This window comes from Chelonia mydas, chromosome 3, assembly GCF_015237465.2.
Source record: "Chelonia mydas isolate rCheMyd1 chromosome 3, rCheMyd1.pri.v2, whole genome shotgun sequence".
Classification (NCBI taxonomy): Eukaryota; Metazoa; Chordata; order Testudines; family Cheloniidae; genus Chelonia; species Chelonia mydas.
In genome coordinates this window covers 137,708,844-137,727,026 of record NC_057851.1, presented here as the reverse complement: position 1 = coordinate 137,727,026, position 18,183 = coordinate 137,708,844, and the positions used below count along the sequence as shown (strand labels likewise).

Sequence of the window (18,183 nt, the reverse complement as noted above, 5' to 3'; positions counted from 1 at the left end):
TTACTCATTTTGATAATTTATATGACTGACAACAAGAGGCAATGCAGCAGCAAAGGAACCACTATTCCGCAGAAATCAGCTGAAGAGCAGTTTCAAATGAGAACACTGTTTTCAACAATGGTGGCAAAAGAATAAGTCCATCAAGTAGCACTGTCAGACACTATAAGAAAAAGGAAGCTAAAGTGATCCCCCCAAAATACATCCTTCTGGTCAATATGTAGAGCAGGGGATCGGCAACCTTCAGCACATGGCCCACCAGGGTAAGCCCCTGGCGGGCCGGGCCGGTTTGTTTACCTGCTGCGTCCGCAGGTTCGGCCGATCGCGGCTCCCACTGACCGCGGTTTGCCGTTCCAGGCCAATGGGGGCTGCGAGAAGTGGCGCGGGCCAAAGGATGTGCTTACCGTGGGGGGGCCGCATGCCGAAGGTTGCCGATTTCTGATGTAGAGTCAACATTCAGCAAACCAACACTGTTGAACTGTGTATTATAGTTCAGAAGATCCTAGCCACATATCTATGCTACATTATAGTCACACTCCCAGTCACCCTTTGCAGGGGAGCAAAGCCACTAGCCTGTTGGTAGAAATAAACAGCTGTACATTAATTCTCACTTATTTTTCAAATCCACAGCTATACATCTTACAACACTGCCTATTCTCTTGGCCTGATGTAGAGCTAAGATAGTGACTGCACTATGTCAGGTTACATGGAAGAAGAATCATCAGCACATATTAATGGAATAAAAACTACCTTCAAGTGAGTAAGAGTGATCCTTACGATCCATACATTAAGCTAGGTCTGCAATAAGAGTATTTCCAGATTAAAATGCTATTTAGAGAACCAATCTATTATTACTTATACCAATGTCTACAATCTTTTCATGATTTTAAAGGAATGTGTCCCCCCTAAACTGTGTGTAACCAACTCTGGGATAGGGCTGCCAACTTTCTAATTGCACAAAACCAAAACCTTTGCCCTGCCCTCGATCCCACCCCTTCTCCAAGGCCCCATTCCCTCTACGCACCCTTCTCTCTGCCCCACCCTCACTCACTTTCACCGGGCTGGGACAGCAGATTGGGGTGCAGCTGGGAGTGCGGGCTCCGGGGTGGGGCTAGAAATGAGGGGTTCAGGAGCAGGCTCAGGGCTGGGGCAGAGAGGTGGTCTCCGGCTGGGGGTGTGGGCTCTGGGGTGGGGCAGGGGATGGGGATGAGGGAGGGAGTTCAGGTGGGGGAGGGAGCTCAGGACTGGGGCAAGGGGTTGGGGTGCAGGAAGAGGTGTGAGGTGCAGGCTCCAGGAGGGACTCAGGGTTGAGGCAGGGTGCTGGGGGTTGAGGGCGGGGGTGAAGGGTGCAGGCTCTGGAAGGGAGTTAGGGTGCGGGAGAGGGTTCCAACCTGGGGCAAAGGGTTGGGATGCAGGACGGGGTGTGGAGTCTGGGAGGGAGTTAGGGTGCGCGAGGGGGTTCCAACCTAGAGCAAGGGCTCTGGGTGCGGGTTCTAGCCAGGCACCGCTGGTCAGAGGCACAGTGGGGCTAAGACAGGCTCCTTGCCTGGCCTGGCTCTGTGTGGCTCCCGGAAGCAGCTGGAATGTCCAGCTCCTAGGCAGAGGGGCCAGTGGGCTCCATGTACTACCCGTGCCCACAGGTGCCATCCCACAACTCCCAGCCAACGGCAGCTGCAGAGCCAGCGCTCAGGATGGGGGCAGCATGCAGAACCCCTGTGGCCGCCCCTGCACCCAGGAGCCGGCCATGCCAGCCACTTCCGGGAGCTGTGCGGAGCCAGGACAGGCAGGGAGCCTGCTTTTCCCCGCTGCGCTGTCAACCAGACTTTTAGTGGCCTGGTCAGCAGTGCTGACCGGAGCCACCAGGGTCCCTTTTCAACAGTGTTCTGGTCAAAAACTGGGTGTCTGGCAACCCTACTCTGGGACCATATCCATAAAAAAAGGTGTGGTTTAACATGTCTATACTAAGATTTTAACACAAGGTAATTTGCAGTTTTAACATGTACTAGATAGTTAAGGAAAACCTCCCCCTTAGGGTTTTCTTTAACCACATAACACATCTTAAAACTACAAATTGACTTGTCTACAATAGGACTTTAGCATGTGTTACCTAAAACGTGTTAAAGTATTTTTTATTTCCAGCGAGGACACGTTCTAGGACAAAAAATAGTATAAAAATATAATCACATGTAACAAAATGCTGATACACGGGATACCTGATGGAGACACAGAGGGAGTATCCTCGAGTCCATCCGTTCAAATTCTTCTCGAAGCATGGAAAAAAGGGACTGCAAAGTCTGTTTTTGTTGCTTTTGCTGATAGTTCACATTTGTCTCATCAGCATCGTCATAATGAACTGAGTCTGTAGCTTTAAGGAGAGCATTCTCTTTCTTGAGTGCTGTGGTGTCCACTGAAGGAACTCCTTTAAATGGAAACAAATACCTAGATTAGGATGCAAGTACTACTAGGAAACTGAAAACAAAGCTGCCGGTCTTGTTAAAGTCAGGTGTAACAGATGGACTGACACTGATGCAGGACTCTATTTGAGAAACACTAACACACTTCATGCATTTTTTCATAGTTATAACTAAAGGGGTGCTGTGGTCCAATTTGGAAAAATATTGAACCAGTTAAAACTGTTATACATAATTCAGAAAGAGATTAGTGGCCTGAATGACTTCATATAGTGAAAGCTATGACACTTTCTATAGTAATCCTGATTTTGACCCCTTTGAACATTTTCTAAAACTTTCTTTTGAAAAGTATCAGGTGTGGCCTTGGTCCAAAGAGGCATTTTTGTTGTTGGAAGTTTGAGATTGATTAATTTTGGAGACATGGCACTTAAAAGACTTCTAACTTTTTGGTGGGCTCATAACTCAAAAATGGCTTAATTTAAAAATTTCGAAGTTGTTTTGAACATTAGCCTTCATAAATAACAGGCTGATGGCATTTACTATGGCTGATAGAATTTCCCCCCTCCTCCCACTATTAAAGGGCCCCTTCTGACACTCTGGGAGCTACATGAAGGACTCTGCAGATGCAACTTCCATGAGAGGTTTTGGAGAAGTTAAGAGCAATATATAATTGCAGAGCTTGTAAATTCAGTTTGATAAATAACTATGATTATTTAAGCATTAAGAAGTTATTCACAGTGCATAAACAGCATTTATGAACTCTGCAGATGCAGATGGCAGGACTTGTAAGAGAGAGAGATACAGTTCCCTCACACAAATTCCATCAGCACTGCATCTCACTTATGTTCAATTCCCTGCTAAACTAGGAAGGAAACTGAGCAGAGATCTCCTGGTTCCCTATGTTAATATCTCACCTCATCATTCACTGGAGCTGGGTGCCTTTAAGTTCCACAAAAATCTTTAGGAATTTGGTATTTAGCAAGCTCAATTGTACATTTATAATAGCTAAAAACTTTGTTTTATGGCCCACTCGCTGAAATAAATTATATAAATAAATAAACCAGGTGCAAATTTGAATGTAGATTAAGCCTTAGCAAGGCAACCAATTCCTCAGCTATCCTAGCCACATTCTAAGTTTGAAGTCTGCAATTTTTGAGCTATTAAGTCTCTCTTTACAAGTGGAAAGATTAGTTTTTTCCTTCATCAATAACTCAAACAGCTAAAGAGATTTTCCTCAAACTTTCCAAATTAACAAAACAATCATGAGACCAAGACTCAGCCTAAAAGAGAATAAAATTCAGTTATTGTACTGTGCCTATTTTTTCTTTTGGCGAATACAGAACAATGGCTCATCCAATAAGGAGGACACTCTTTGCTTGCATATCCTGCCTCTGGGGAAGGATGGCAGCAGAAATGGAAATTTACACAATTTTTCTCAGAAAGGAGATCCACTTTGTTTTTTGAATCACCCCTCTATGGGATGATTCAAAATAAAAAGGGATTACAGATGGTACTACAGCAGTTACTTAAAAATGCACAGCTAGTGCCATAAATGAAACCTTTGAAGCACAGTTCCAAGCGGACAAATGTCCAAATATAAAGAGAGAAAATTATGATTTGCATGTTTGTTTGTTTTTAAATCCTAGCAAAGAGGTAAAGGGCTGAATGGGCTTGGAGACTAAGCTACCATTCACCTCTTAAATTCACGAGCACACAGAAGGCTTTGGCTTCCATTGCTGCCAATCATTCACGTTTTTCATTAATGTTTAAAAAGTCACACTTGAAATAATTTGAGAAATATGGCAAGTCTGTTGCTTTACAATGACTAAAAGTTATACTTCTACATATTGACTACCACAACTTTCTTAAAATACATGCTTATAATAAAACAAGCAGAAAGGCTCTTTGATATTGGAATTAAATAAAGTCTCAGCCATGTACACAACATAACTGATGTAATTTAAAGCACAAGAGATGAGTAATCAGAGTCCTGAATAAATGAGGTATACAGTAATGACGTATAGACTATTTTTAGTACTGGCATTTAAAAAAACCCCAAAAACATCCCTGAGGTGTTTTCAAAAATTTTTAGGCAACAACTCAAGAAGTATACCTCATCTACGATATAAACTTGAATATATTGATTCATGGCTGGAATGTGCTTCGTAAACTTTGGTCATGGTTGTTTAACTTTCAGAAACCCCTAAAACTGTCTGAAAGCCAGTTTGTGCAAGTTTATGGCCTTCTCTATTTTAAAACTGCAAGACTGAGCACCAACACATTTGGTGGCCGTGCTCCAAGCTGTCACCAGTTCTGTAATTGTTGTGCTTTGACCCTGGTTCCTTCTAAACTTTGGAAGCTGGCATTTTGCAGGCCCTCCTTGTGTTCTCTGCATGTGGAACCACATAATGGTGGTTCAGGGATAGAGTGTAGAGCTCAAGAAGTGCTGTCTGTGTTCCCACAAGGATCCCTCTTTTCCACGTACAGTTGCTAAACCTTCTTACCTGCCTAAGTTACTCAAGACAGGAATACTAATAATCTCTATAGGTGGATACATACATGGGGCTTACTGCCCTCCAAAATATGAGTGTAACTTAACACTGCTTCTCCTGTATAAATTTGTGCCTGTGCTTTTCAACTATTAATTCATGCCTGTTTTCAGCCAGACTTGGTCCAAACATTTTTACTGAGGGATACATTAGAGATGGAACCAACACTGTTTCAAAAGAAGAGTTTTCTGTTCAGAACTTTGTCATGTGATCATTAACTATGTTTTCTCCTGTTTCTGAATATTGCTTTCAACTTCAGCAAACCTTTACTCCCAAAGAAATGTCATACTTCAGACTGCACTTCTTAACTACATATTCTCTAGTTAAAGACGATCTATAAAGCACAACATGAGCTCTGAGTAAACCATACTCTGCAATTGCTGTCATGGAAAAATGACATTTTAATGAAACCACTGTGGCATCCTTGTTATTAAATTCATTTAGAAAGTATGTTTCAGATCCGCAAGCAGCCATACTGTGACCCACTTTTGGCCAAATTCTACCCTTCAAGTTGCTCCACTGTAATTCTGAAGTAATTCAACTAAAGTCAGTGGAGTTACTTCTGATTTACACCAGTGTAACTGAAGGCAGAATCAGTGCCTTTTTTAGCAGTATAAGCCAGAGCCTTTATCTGTGGCTGTAGCATTTCAGTCATTTGTGTAGGTGGTGTAGGGAGGCTGCTTGGGTTCCCCTTTTCATTTTTCTCTCCCCACTTTAGAAGTGTTCCCCTTGCTCTCCTGCCCCCAACCTAGGAAGACCAAATGTAACTTCCTAATATTCAAAGAGTTCATTCACAAGTTCTCCTTATTCTCTGAGGCTGAACTTTCCAGAGTTCTAAACTATTGTTACTTCTAGTGCAAGGAACAGAGCTTAATTCTAAATTGTATTTCCATTTGCAAAACTGCAACACATCACTAGTGGATGGTAGCAATGGCCCATATTACAGGCCTTTCAGCGCAAAAACAAATTCATTATAACTAAGTGAAATGTACTTTTAAAAAATTTGTTACATTTTTAAATTAAATGTAAAAATTAACAGCAATCCAATCGCCGAATGGACAGACAATAAGGTGCTGATTCTGCAACCAATTTATATTGAATAAGCCTGATGAAATTAATGGGTCTCAGACTCAATGAGAATATACATTCTGATCACTGGTCCCGAACCAGCTAAAACTTCAAATGTGGTAGTCCAAGATGAAAATATGGCTGTCCCAATCCTGAAGCTGTGGTTTCATGCTCTTAACTAAATTTAAATAAAATATTGTTGCTGCTGAGATTGTCTGGAAGCATTTCTCTAAATTCTGCTTTCTCCCTTTAGGGGACTGTGCCTAGGTCTTATTTGTATTCTCTTCTTTTCAGTGTGCCTGATACCCATTTGGTAATAAGTTTTGTTTTGTCCTTGCTTTAGTATACAACATAAAATGCCCCTACCACCACCTGTCTGAGAATGCGAGTCAGAGCTGCCACTATGAAATATTTTATTTTGGCTACCTAAATAATATTATGGATAATGTCCATCTGTTTTAATATAGATTTGATTATATTGAACAGCACTAGTCTACTCCTCCACTAGTGCTTCCAGTTGCTGGTGTTAGAAGCACACTGTGACTCTGTCCATGTTTTATTTCCTGGTCGTCATGCAATACCTGGGTAAAATGGTCTAGAAAATGGTCAATTTGTTGAGTGCTATAATGGGCTGATGCTTTTTTTTTTTTTTTTTTTTTAAATCAGAAGGCCATTGTTTAGATTCAAAGTAGTCAAACCACATGAATAGTGGTGGTTTTAGCCTGGTGATTCTGGCATCCATATTTTCAACGGCATCTTCAGACATATCTAGATAGATCTGATTTCTCTGCAGCTTTACTTTTAGAGACCCAGAAGTCTTTACTCCATCAATTTGCCAACACAAAAGATAAGTTTTCACACATAAGGACCAAGTTTATCTTTCACTGCAGTGGTGATCAAGTTCATCAAGACACAAAATGTGCTCATCTTCATCTCCCCACGAATGCCTTTAACTTCAGCTGCATCAGTCCCTGACTCAGTTTCTGCCATATATTTCAACTAGGTTATATTCAAATGATGACCAGTGCCTTCAGTGCTCTGGTTTGATTAGAACTCAGCGTTCATGATGGATACCTTCCAAATAGTTCAGTTACAGGAAACAACTTGCAGTTGCTGTCATCTTTTGGGACTTCACTGGTATATAGTGAAAATGTATTTCAAAATAAATTCAAACTTGTTAAAGATAGGGATATTTTCTGAGGTCCATGATGGCAAGTTCAAAGTTGTAGTTGGCTCAGCACACCACACTAACAGGAAAAGTGTCTTGTCTAAACTTGGCCTGCGCACCACACCGAATTTTTACATTGAGATGGAAGAAAACAAAGTAAGAGAGGATACAGCTGTGGGTAGGAGAATGGACATAAGGAGGAAGGGCACTGTGGATACCAGTCCAATAGGTCACACTGGCGGTAGAATGGCCATGCCTAATCAGGTAAAGAATGTGATCAAAGCCAAACAGCAAAAATTAAGATGTTTGTACACCAATGCGAGGAGCCTAGGTAACAAAATGGAGGAACTAGAGCTACTGGTGCAGAAAGTGAAACCAGATATTATAGGGATAACAGAAACATGGTGGAATAGTAGTCATTACTGGACTACAGGTATTGAAGGGTATGTGCTGTTTAGGAAAGACAGAAATAAAGGTAAAGGTGGTGGTGTAGCATTGTATATCCATGATGAGGTAGAATGTAAAGAAATAAGAAGCAATGGAACGGATAAGACAGAGTCCGTCTGGGCAAAAAATCACATTGGGGAAGAAAACTGCTAGAGCCTCCCCTGTGATAGTGCTTGGGGTGTGCTATAGACTGCTGGGATCCGATCTGGATAAGGACAGAAACCTCTAATGTTTTTAGTGAAGTAAATACTAATGGAAACTGCGTGATCATGGGAGACTAACTTCCCAGATATAGACTGGAGGACAAGTGCTAGTAATAATAATAGGGCTCAGACTTTCCTAGGTGCAATAGCTGATGGATTCCTTCATCAAGTAGTTGCTTAACCAACAAGAGGGGATGCCATTTTAGATTTGGTTTGGGGGAGTAGTGAGGATCTCATAGAAGAAATGGTTGTAGGGGACAACCTTGGTTCAAGTGATCATGAGCTAATTCAGTTCAAACTGAATGGAAGGATAAACAAAAATAAATCTGCGACTAGATTTTTTGATTTCAAAAGGGGTGACTTTCAAAAATTAAGGAAATTAGTTAGGGAAGTGGATTGGACTGAAAAACTTATGGATCTAAATGCAGAGGAGGCCTGGGATTAATTCAAGTCAAAGTTGCAGAAGCTATCGGAAGCCTACATCCCAAGAAAGGGGGAAAAATTCATAAGCAGGAGTTGTAGACCAAGCTGGATGAGCAAGCATCTCAGAGAGGTGATTAAGAAAAAGCAGAAAGCATACAGGGAGTGGAAGATGGGAAGGATCAGCAAGGAAAGCTACCTTACTGAGGTCAGAACATGTAGGGATAAAGTGAGAAAGGCTAAAAGTCAAATAGAGCTGGACCTTGCAAAGGGAATTAAAACCAATAGTAAAAGGTTCTGTAGCCATATAGATTCATAGATATTAAGGTCAGAAGGGACCATTATGATCATCTAGTCTGACCTCCTGCACAACGCAGGCCACAGAATCTCACCCACCCACTCCCACTGCGAAAAACCTCTCACCTATGTCTGAGCTATTGAAATCGTGGTTTAAAGACTTGAAGGAGCAGAGAATCCTCCAGCAAGTGACCTGTGCCCCATGCTACAGAGGAAGGCGAAAAACCTCCAGGGCAATATAAATAAGAAGAAAACAAAGAAAGAAGAAGTGGGATCGCTAAACACTGAGGATGGAGTGGAGGTTAAGGATAATCTAGGCATGACCCAATATCTAAACAAATAGTTTGTCTCAGTCTTTAATAAGGCTTATGAGGAGCTTAGGGACAATGGTAGCATGACAAATGGGAATGAGGATACAGAGGTAGATATTACCATATCCGAGGTAAAAGCGAAACTCAAACAGCTTAATGGGACTAAATCGGGGGGCCCAGATAATCTTCATCCAAGAATATTAAAGGAATTGGCACACGAAATTGCAAGCCCATTAGCAAGAATTTTTAAGGAATCTGTAAACTCAGGGGTTGTACTGTATGACTGGAGAATTGCTAACGTAGTTCCTATTTTTAAGAAAGGAAAGAAAAAGTGATCCGGGTAACTACAGGCCTGTTAGTTTGACATCTGTAGAATGCAAGGTCTTGGAAAAAATTTTGAAGGCGAAAGTAGTTAAGGACTTGAGGTCAATGGTGAATGGGACAAAATACAACATGGTTTTACAAAAGGTAGATCGTGCCAAACCAACCTGATCTCCTTCTTTGAGAAGGTAACAGATTTTTTAGTCAAAGGAAACGCAGTGGATCTAATTTACCTCGATTTCAGTAAGGCATTTGATCTGGTGCAACATGGGGAATTATTAAATTGGAAAAGATGGGGATCAATATGAAAATTGAAAGGTGGATAAGGAACTGGTTAAAGGGGAGACTACAGCGGGTCATACTGAAAGGTGAACTGTCAGGCTGGAGGGAGGTTACCAGTGGAGTTCCTCAGGGATCGGTTTTGGGACCAATCTTATTTAATCTTTTTATTACTGACCTTGGCACAAAAAGTGGGAGTATGCTAATAAAGTTTGTGGATGACACGAAGCTGGGAGGTATTGCCAATTCAGAGAAGGACCGGGATATCACACAGGAAGATGTGGATGACTTTGTAAACTGGAGTAATAGTAATAGGATGAAATTTAATAGTGAGAAGAGTAAGGTCATACATTTAGGGATTAATAACAAGAATTTCTGTTATAAGCTGGGGACACATCAACTGGAAGTAACGGAGGAGGAGAAGGACTTCGGAGTATTGGTTGACCACAGGATGACGATGAGCCGCCAATGTAATATCACCATGAAAAAAGCTCATGTGGTCTTGGGATGCATCAGGCGAGGTATTTCCAGTAGAGATAAGGAGGTGTTAGTACCGTTATACAAGGCACTGGTGAGACCTCATCTGGAATATTGTGTGCAGTTCTGGTCTCCCATGTTTAAGAGGGATGAATTCAAACTGGAACAGGTACAGAGAAGGGCTACTAGAATGATCCGAGGAATGGAAAACCTGTCTTATGAAAGAAGACTCAAGGAGCTTGGCTTGTTTAGCCTAACCAAAAGAAGGCTGAGGGGAGATAGGATTGCTCTCTATAAATATATCAGAGGGATAAATACCAGAGAGGGAGAGGAATTATTTAAGCTTAGTACCAATGTGGACACAAGAACAAATGGATATAAACTGGCCATCAGGAAATTTAGACTTGAAATTAGATGAAGGTTTCTAACCGTCAGAGGAGTGAAGTTCTGGAACAGCCTTCCAAGGGAAACAATGGAGACAAAAGACCTATCTGGCTTCAAGATTAAGCTTGATAAGTTTAAGGAGGAGATGGTATGATGGGATAACATGAATTTGGCAATTAATTGATCTTCAACTATTAGTGGTAGTTATTCCCAATGGCCTGTGATGGGATGTTAGATGGGGTGGGATCTGAGTTATTACAGAGAATTCTTTCCTGGGTATCTGGCTGGTGAATCTTGCCCACATGCTCAGGGTTCAGCTAATCGCCATATTTGGGGGGAAGGAATTTTCCTCCAGGGCAGATTGGAAGAGGCCCTGGGGGGTTTTCGCCTTCCTCTGCAGCATGGGGCACAGATCACTTGCTGGAGGATTCTCTGAACCTTGAAGTCTTTAAACCATAATTTGAGGACTTCAATAGCTCAGACATAGGTGAGAGGTTTATTGCAGGAGTGGGTGGGTGAGATTCTGTGGCCTGCATTGTGCAGGAGGTCAGACTAGATGATCATAATGGTCCCTTCTAACCTTAATGTCTATGAGTCCATATGAATAGCTCCTATTCACTGCTGCACCATCTAAATTCAGGCCAAATAGATTTGATTTTTTTTTCCCAGCCTGAAGGAGAAATAGCTTGATCAGTTTTTACAGTGTATGTGTAGAATTTAGTTTGGAAAAAATATGAACAAGAGGATGTATTTACTGTATAATTTATCAAATGCTGCCATGAGTAGGAAAGCTAATATGAACTGCACCAAGCTGTGTATTATCTCAAGTGTATCATACAATGGCATTTTACAGCATTTGGTTACAATTGTGCCAGGACTGATCTTTTGGAAATGCAACAAAATAACTCCATAAGGAATAGGAATAATTCTAGAGTTCTTCCTTTGTAAATTTACGTTCCATAGACCTTACTTTTAAGCAGCTGACACTCATGAATCATCATTGCTATTGCACTGAAATTATGGAGGCTCATCAAATGCAATCTGACTATTAATACCCATCAGGATTTCAGTTCCCTCACTTATAAGCTGCATCATCTCCTTAATCAGTATATCCTGCTCAAACAATTTTGAATATATTAATATTACAGCTAATATTAAACTTAGTATTGCTGTGTGACAATATTCTGCCAATGGAATAGGAAAAGAACCTACAAGAGATTCTGGATGCAAAGCAGATGTCTGAGTTTGAAGATCTGCGTTGGATAATTCACACAAAAGTCTCTAATGTAGCAATCCTAGTGGTCACTTGTTTTCCATTCTAAGAGCCTAATTCCAGGGATAGTTTACTGTGAACATATACAGAAACATTTATAATACTTTGTGCTTCTAGAAGCAATGTTCACAGACTCTTAAAGCACTATACCAAAGGCAGATATGATCTCCATTTTACACCTGGGAAAACTCAGTCACACAATGGAAGATGAACTTCCCTAAAGTCATGCAGCACGTCAGTGGTAGAGTCCCAATGAAAACACAGGCTCCTTACTCCCACTGCATTGCTCTAAGCACCAGACCAAGAAGAGAGATGGATACTGTGGTGGTGGAAGTCAAATTTCAGTTTTCCAGGACAACATAATAGCAATGTTTAAAAATAACATACCCATTTGACTTGTCACCTTTGTTTTTAGGGAAATAAGAAAAGGAGATTGACTCAGACCTGAACATCAGTGCTTCAGAAGAGGTGACTTCTTTAAAAGCTTCCCCTCCCTCCCCCCAGGCTTGAAAATCTATTCCATACGTATGAGTCAAGACCAACTCGCCCATGATTTCTTAACAGGAGAAAAAAAATTTATAACTTGCTTCCTATGTCTTTTCCCCTTGACAACTCCCCTTTCCATTTTTATAGAGCCTTCTCTTCCTCTCTCCATGCCGTGTTTCCGCTTGGTAGCTTGGTTTCCTATTCTGTTTCCACTGCTCTTATGTGTAGAGGGACACCCAGGTAGTAGAAACAACGAGGACAAAAATGCAAAAAAGCTAATTGGATTGTTTTCAGTGTGATAAAAAAAGAAGAAGAAATCCCATTTTATTCAAGCATTTCCCTCTATTTTTTTGCAACAGAAATACTGCCTCATTGTGACAGGGCATGAGAACCAGAGCATGAAACTGATTAAAACAAGGGGCATAATTGGGGTGAAAAGTAAATTAAAATTTCAATTTTGGGTTTTCATTTTTCATAATCTTAGGTGTTATCAGTAAAATATAAGGATTTTGTTTTCAAGCTTCTGATTTTTAAACCTGACAATGTTTCTAATCCTTTGTGGAGTTTTGCCACTTTTGCAGCTAGACAGCTCATTCATCCCTATAGTGGCATTCTATGCCTCTATAGTTCTTTCAGCGAATTTAGTATATTTAAGCTTTCTCTACAAAGCATTCTCTGTTTTTGCCTGATAACATTGGTATTTTATTATGAATATCCTGTTTTACTGCTATTTATTATGCATATCCTGCGTTTTGGAGTCATTTTGTAATAGCTGACTGCATACAGCCTTTAAAGAGAATATGAATGAAAGGGCCAATTTTTCTCCATTGTAGTCAGTGGATGTTTTGCACTCTGTGGGTCTATCAAGAGCAAGTGTGAGATTTGTCAAAGCAGAAAACAGTCTTCTTGGGGACTGGCCCATGCCTACACACTATTCCTAATAAGAATTGAGAATGGCTGTAAACCTTAACTGCCTTCTGGACAAAAGGAAAAAGCTATAAGCTTCACCACTGTTTTCTCATAACGATTTTACTACAATAAATATTATCAATAGAGAAATATAAAAATAAAACCCTCTTTCTGTGCAGAGAAAGGAGGAGAGCACTGAAGAGTGAGACTATATTTAGTTTACCTGTTGGAATAATATAATTTTGTAAGGCACTCAGTACTACGGCAATGAGTCTGGGAGAAAAGCCTAGGATCATAGTTCTGTTTTTTTTTTTACCAGGAGGCCTTCCTTTATGGCAAAATGCAAGGGGCGGCCCTGAACAATAGGGGTAAGGGAATTTTTTTCTGATATAATAGGAGGCCACAGCATAGAACTACTGGGCTAGGTAGACTAAACAGGGAGAATTCAAGGGGAGCCAGATCAGGCCCTAAGTGAATACCATTTCCCTTTTTCTCCAGTACAAGAGGCTCCCTTATAACTGTTTCCCCTAATTCAACCCATTATTTATTTATTTACATTGTTCAAACGTTGTCCTGCCTTTTAACCTACATTCTGATGTTTTACTTCTTGGCCAACCACTAGAGCTGTGTGAGGTATGTTTATACAACAATCTCAAAGCAAGGGGACTAACAGGCAACTGGGGAAAAATTAATATCTGTTCTTTCCAGTTCAAATCTAGGCTGCTGACTGAAATTAAATGAACCGCACTCATCCTGCTCCCTGGAATCAGAGTAAGTGCAGAGCCGAAAAACCTCACAAGAAAATGAAACCCACATGTATTTCACTTTATCTGACCAAAAGTGAAAAAAATTAGTAAAATTAATGTACTGTAAAAAGTAGTTGTTATATGCAGAGCTAGAGCCATTTAGATAAAGAAGCAAGTGCTCCTCGGTTTAGCAACAGACTCCCTGACCCAGTGCAATCATGCCAAAGAAACATACTCAGATCTGGCTTCTCCCTAGAAAGATCTCATGAAACACCTCAGCACAACAGACCTATTACAATCATATGTACATTGCTGATTATTGAAACAAATGTGGTGAACTTGTACCAATTGTAGGACTTTGTGTCATGGGCTCCCAAAAACACTCCCGGATATGTCTATGACATGGCTTGGAACTGTCATAAAAAACTCTTCAGGATCCTGCACATTCAGACAAACCAAACAGCAGGGCTCTAGTACTATTCTCTATCTTGTATGACTTTGTCAAGGTTCCTTCCCCACTCTGAACTCTAGGGTACAGATATGGGGACCTGCATGAAAACCTCCTAAGCTTACTTTTACCAGCTTAGGTTAAAACTTCCCCAAGGTACAAATTATTTTACCCTTTGCCCTTGGATTTCCACTGCCACCACCAAACTTTATCTGGGTTCCTGAAAAAACGGAGTTTGGACACGTCTTTCCCCCCAAAATCCTCCCAACCCTTGCACCCCCCTACGTGGGGAAGGTTTAGTAAAAATCCTCACCAATTTGCATAGGTGACCACAGACCCAAACCCTTGGATCTTAGAACAATGAAAAAAGCATTCAGTTTCCTTACAAGAAGACTTTTAATAGAAGTAAGAAGAAAAGAATCACCTCTGTAAAATCAGGATGGTGAATACCTTTCAGGGTAATTAGATTCAAAACATAGAGAATCTCTCTAGGCAAAACCTTAAGTTACAAAAAAGACACACAGACAGGAATATTCATTCTATTCAGCACAGCTATTTTCTCAGCCATTTCAAGAAATCATAATCTAACACATACCTAGCTAGATTACTTACTAAGTTCTAAGACTCCATTCCTGTTCTGTCTCCGGCAAAAGCATCACACAGACAGACACAGACCCTTTGTTTTTCTCCCTCCTCCCAGCTTTTGAAAGTATCTTGTCTCCTCATTGGTCATTTTGGTCAGGTGCCAGCGAGGTTACCTTTAGCTTCTTAACCCTTTACAGGTGAGAGGATTTTTCCCCTGGCCAGGAGGGATTTTAAAGGGGTTTTACCCTTCCCTTTATTTTTATGACAGACTTCGGGAGGAATAATGACTTACTAATTAAATTGACTGAGATTTCTCTAGAGGTCTGGTGCAGAGGATTCAAATGGTCACATGACTGTTCCAAATTATTTAGTTTCAATATATCTTTCTACCATTTTAAAAACACTAAGTTTCACTTGACACATCTGCCCTCCACAAATACATCATCTCTTATACTCAGTTTTTGGTGTGTACTGCTGCTGCCATGTTACATATTCAATAGGTTCCTCTATCCTTACAGCTCCTTTCAAAAATTGTTTCAGGCTATGAGGATTACATTATCCAAGTTAACTCTGGAACTTACTGATGTACTTACTGATTTAATATCAATAAAAATCATCTGTATTATTTGCAACCAGATTATTACAACTGTTGTCTTAATACAGTATCTATTTGTTAGATTTAGTTGTTCACACTATAGTTGATAAAATATTTTACAGCTGCCTTTATCAGTATACATTTCCAGTGTAAATAAATAGCTAACATAATACAATGAAGAATTCCTATCTTGTGAAATAACAATTATGGCTGTTGCTACAGCCAGATCTTATTTTTATGACATTAAAAACTGAGATGAAACTCATCTAGAGGATTTAGTTTAAGAGGAATATTTTGCTTTACAAGTGGATTGCCTAGAAGATTGCATGTCATTACCTGAGTCTTTAAGGATCAATTTAAATCCGGTCCTAGTTAGAAAACACCAGGAATTATTACCATCTCATCACCTTGACTCCCCCATCCACCATTATAGTCAGTCTTGGTCTGATCTTGACCCAGATTTGTGCTCTTGCTTGCCTAATTCCCTTTCAGAAAACCATCTCATTTCCTTCAGCACTGCATTTCCCTCAGTTGTCCTCCACCCTCTCACGATCTTTTTATGATGTCTAAGCCATCAGCCTCTCAAATGTCCCGAACTCCTACATCTGCACTTGCAATCTTCACCTTAATCAACTTCAGGGCCTCTACTCTCAATCTCCCTGGCTCACTCTTTGCATTCACTTCTGTTATTCCCACTCTACCACTGAATGCATCTAAAGGAAGTCCAGGGACCACATCAAATTTCTCACTACACATTTCTTCTCATGCTCTGTAGTCTTCCTCGCTAAACAACTCCACTTCACTTATTTGATTAAGTCTTGCTCTTTCCCTCACCACTTCTTCTGCACCTTTGACTTTTTCTCCTTAAAATCCTCTCTCCCCACCCTAAGGAGGGTTGTGAAAAAAACAAACAGGATTTTGTTTGTTTTGTATTTCTTGTGAATTTTTTGTTCATCTTTAAAAAACTGTCGCTTTGAAGTATTTACATTAATATTCTACCTACTGGAAAGATTAGTGGGTGGAACCGACTCTCACTGGATATTAACAAGAGGGGCAAAGTACATGGAGCTGTGAACTGTTAGGGAAGACTTGATTTGACAGAATCAAGAAGCTTCTGGAAAGTGAGCAGATATACTCCAATGTCATGGTTCTGTGTAACGATAGCTAGCTCATAATACTTTTAATTTTTCAGTATTGTATTCACTATGGGGCTGTTTCTCATTCTAACTGTTGTAAAACATGAAAGCTGATTATCAACACTACAGTTCTTAGTGATGATCAAACATTGATGTATGAATTTAGTATTAGTAGAGGTAAGTATTTATATTATGCAGGCACCTAAAGGATTGGGGCCCCATTGTGCTGGGTGCTGTACAAACACAGAAAAGAGACAACTGCTGAAGAGTTTACACTCTAAAGTCACAAACATATAAAGGGTAGGGAAACATGGATACCCCACCCAAACAAGTGAATGTGTGGAAGAATGGGAACAGATTTGTTAGTTACATATATTGTAGGGTTTTCATTTCTTCCTCCCCACCACCATCCAGAAAAGTGTTTCCCCACTATCAGATTGGGGAAAGCAGCAACCTGATGCTCAGGATATCACCATTTTCTTGTAAGTGAAAAGTGATGAGATTTGCCATGACCAAGGATACAATTTTGTTATGGAGGTCACAGAGATAGGAGGGTCCCAGATCGTGGGCTGCAGCCTGAGCCTGAATGTCTACACCGCAATTAAACAGCCCCTTAGCCTGAGCCCCACCAGCCTGAGTCAGCTGGCATGGACCAGCTGTGGGTGTCTAATTGCAGTGTAGACATACGCTCGGCTATCTAGCTCTTCCAAGCAAAAGGAACAAATCATGACATTTGGGAACACAAGTGGTTGGGGTGAATGGGAGAGATGAGGGGAGACTCCCAGAAAAGCTTGGGGGTCCCTGGTATGAGGAGAGAATATACAGTACTTATAGAATTATGTGACATAAAATAATTGAGTTAAAGCTTTTCCTGATAAACAAAATGAACACTGTACATCCCTCTGACAGATTATGAGGTCCAGAATATATATTCTGTATATCTGATGCCACTTTAGATCCAGATAATGATAAATTTGCCGCAACACACTCCAATGTCAGACATCACTGTCCTCCCAATTTCATCACTGTTAATAACACTCTGGAATCAGCCTCAGGGCAGTTTCCTTTTCATGTTTGAGAAGAAACAGAAATGGAAATTGATTAAAAATTGCATAGATCTCAATTTCACTATCCATAAACTTGATTTTTCACCTTACAAGGTGATGCCATGAATATTAAATGAGAATCTGACAAATTACAGTGAAAATTTAATAATACTTTAATATACAATAAATATCTTCACATATAAGAAGATTAATTTCAATACAGGGAATGAAAATTACACCAGTCTAAGGTCCAGGACTTGATATTGTCATGAACCAGTGGTTGAAAACAAAGGGTCAGCCCTTGAACTGATATGCCAGAGCACAGTGATTACTATAACCACAATACTGAACACGGATACAGGTAGATGAATTATTGTAAAATCCTTAAATTTAAAGAATTCCTTTTATTTCACTGTCATTTTCAATGAGTTGTTCTTTACCAAAAAGGGACTGCATGAATGACATCAAGGAGTTCCATGTTTATGCCTCAGTGATTTTCAGACCAAATGTGCTTGAATTAAATGAAAAAAGATGCTTCTTTTTCTAACTGACAACCCTGCATGCATTGTTATCAGCAATACAGGTTCTGCAAGCCAAATTCCAACCTCAGTGACACATGAGCAACCT

General features: G+C 40.4%; 1 protein-coding gene across 22 annotated transcripts in view; it reads right to left on the bottom strand.

The window, feature by feature from the left end:
* CNST (consortin, connexin sorting protein) overlaps positions 1–18,183 on the bottom strand; it is a 110,878-nt gene that overhangs the window by 52,024 nt on the left and 40,671 nt on the right. For all 22 annotated transcript variants that reach the window (XM_037895361.2, XM_037895362.2, XM_043543377.1 and 19 more), the window contains one exon: positions 2,211–2,416. In XM_037895361.2, coding sequence (XP_037751289.1) covers positions 2,211–2,416 — 206 coding nt within the window. The remainder of the gene's footprint in view (positions 1–2,210; positions 2,417–18,183) is intronic.